The sequence below is a fragment of the Etheostoma spectabile genome, unplaced genomic scaffold (assembly GCF_008692095.1).
Source record: "Etheostoma spectabile isolate EspeVRDwgs_2016 unplaced genomic scaffold, UIUC_Espe_1.0 scaffold273, whole genome shotgun sequence".
Taxonomy (NCBI): Eukaryota; Metazoa; Chordata; class Actinopteri; order Perciformes; family Percidae; genus Etheostoma; species Etheostoma spectabile.
In genome coordinates, this window is record NW_022605577.1 from 730,677 (window position 1) to 733,176 (window position 2,500).

The 2,500-nt window shown below is 40.3% G+C and overlaps 1 protein-coding gene across 3 annotated transcripts in view; it reads left to right on the forward strand.

The window, feature by feature from the left end:
• smad5 (SMAD family member 5) overlaps positions 1 to 2,500 on the forward strand; it is a 12,559-nt gene that overhangs the window by 4,412 nt on the left and 5,647 nt on the right. For all 3 annotated transcript variants that reach the window (XM_032510872.1, XM_032510870.1, XM_032510871.1), the window contains exon 3: positions 1,291 to 1,584. In XM_032510872.1, coding sequence (XP_032366763.1) covers positions 1,291 to 1,584 — 294 coding nt within the window. The remainder of the gene's footprint in view (positions 1 to 1,290; positions 1,585 to 2,500) is intronic.

Sequence of the window (2,500 nt, forward strand, 5' to 3'; positions counted from 1 at the left end):
TTTTTTTGTCCTATCGAAATAAATTACTTTAAAATTATCTTCAGATATTTAAGAAAGACATTCTTATGACTTAGATGTGTAGTTTTGAATGACATGGAAAGGTGTCCCATTCATATTGCTTTTCCAAATTTGAGTAAAGGGTGTTCAATAAGGCACGATAATCACCAAATCTGTTAATTTGTAATGTACAATATGAGACGGATTCGACCAGTGTAGAGCTGTGTACATCCCGTAGATAGATCTCTGGGTAAACTGTGGAGCTGGTAAACAAATCCACAGAGGTCAGGAGGCTGTCATCTCATGGGCCTGTTCCACCCGCCCCCTCCATTTCACAGAAAATCAATATCACTAGCTCTTTTGGAGTCTTATTAGATTATATGCCTCAGGCACTCCAGATAGGGTGTGGCATCAGAGAGAGCCTTACTAAATGCATAAACCACTTCAGACTAGACTCTCAGCACTTTCTAATCACTATCCCTTCTCTATCTCTCTTTCTGTCACTCAATCATACACAACATCACATAGACTCACGGATGACCCTAAGGGGACAGCCTTTCTGATATAAGGCTGGTCTGGGATTGCCAGCTCTGTATTGACCAGGTCGAGGATATAGACAACACGTCGGTCAGGATAGACTGCACGTCATATCTTTTAAGGCAAAGCTCACTGGGTAGTTTGGCACAGTTGACAAAGTTGAAAATGAAAACAAATGTGGATGACCTCTGTGGTTATATCTTTACCAAGGTCTGTTGGTGTTTGACAGTGTTGCGTATATTATGTTACACTGTTTTAAGACATAGGTCGAGATGGTATGTGTATTTTTTTGTTTTACAAAACTAAGAACTGCTAATGTTTTTGGCTGTATACAAAAATTATATTTAGGATATTGTAAAGTGGCATTTTTTTTGTGCATATTTCTGACTTAGTATAGGTCAAATGCTGAATCAAGAAAATATTTAGTTAACAGCTGTTACACATGAGTGTGCTCCACAGCTTCTTTTCTAAGAGCTTGCCCATCAAGGGCTTCTCTTTCCAACACTGGCCGCATTTCCTTTATTAGTAATGGAAATGATACATTATTAACAAGGAAATACATTTAAGTTCAAAACAATCCCTACTTCAAAAAGGTTTTCTGGTTAGAGACGTGTGTGGTAGACATGGTCAACTTACATATAATGATCCATTTGTTTTCTTGATGATGATATTAAAATATCTTTCCGTCTGTGGGATTTGTTAATTTTCAACTCCTAGCTCATTTTCCTCCACTGCCTTCTTTGTTCTACCATCCAGTGCTCCCTCCTGTTCTGGTACCTCGGCACAGCGAGTTCAACCCACAGCACAGTTTGCTGGTACAGTTCCGAAACCTCACCCACAATGAGCCGCACATGCCCTTGAATGCCACCTTTCCAGAGTCCTTTCAGCAGCCACACAGCGCTGGCGGCAGCAGCAGTGGCGGTGGAGGAGGTGGAGGCGGTTCTTTTCCCATCTCTCCTAACTCTCCGTACCCCCCTTCTCCAGCCAGCAGTGGTACTTATCCAAACTCTCCTGCCAGCTCGGGGCCCTCCAGTCCATTCCAGCTCCCAGGTACGCCAGATATACTCATGTGCCTGACCCTGGGAAGATTTCAAACTATTGTTTTCTTTTTGGATTGCTGTCAAGTAGCCAACAAGAGGCTAACTGTTAATAAATATTAGCTTCTGATAAGTTTCTGTTTTTGAGTTGTGTAATGTAAGAAGGAAAATCAAGTGTCTATAATTAAGTGAGAATACATTTATTTTTTAAAATGCTTATCATTTACAAAACTCCCAATCCACACATTGTGGGTGCAATACATTGAAGCATTGAGTAAATTGTTTACTATTGTATGTCATAAAATTCCAACTTTATAATTACTAATAGTCTATACCCACTTGCATTACTAAGCAATAAAAAGATGTTTTAACAGTACTCTAACCAGGTTATAATATTATATTCATCCAAATCAAGCTACGCCCCTAAATGAGAACAAAGGAAATGCCAGCTAAGCAGTGTCCAATAGAGCCAGGGCTGCTGTCAAGGCACTAACTCAATGGACCAGTCAACCTTTCTGTCTCATTGTTAAGGACTGGAGACATGAGATACATCTAACATGAAGAAATAGCATTCTTTTCGGCCGTGTTCAAAATTCTTGATAGAAATACTTTGACTATTTAGATTGTACTTGTGTTTCAGTGTGTGCGGATGATACAGCTGTGTGTGTCTGGTGACTAAAGCTCTATTCTGCTCTAGTCCAGATCTGCTGACACGTCCGGTGGCTGCAGGCAGTCAGGCAGAAAGTTTTTCATGGCATTTTAGGATTTGAGCTTTATTATACTGGAAAGCCCTGATGGTATTTGTCTTCGTTCACAAGCATCTTAATCATTGAAATATCCTAACTGCCATCTAAATGGGGGTTTACTGCATTGTTGTTTCCCTGTGTGCCTGAATATGGGCTTGGAAAGCTCATATTGCATCTCTGTCG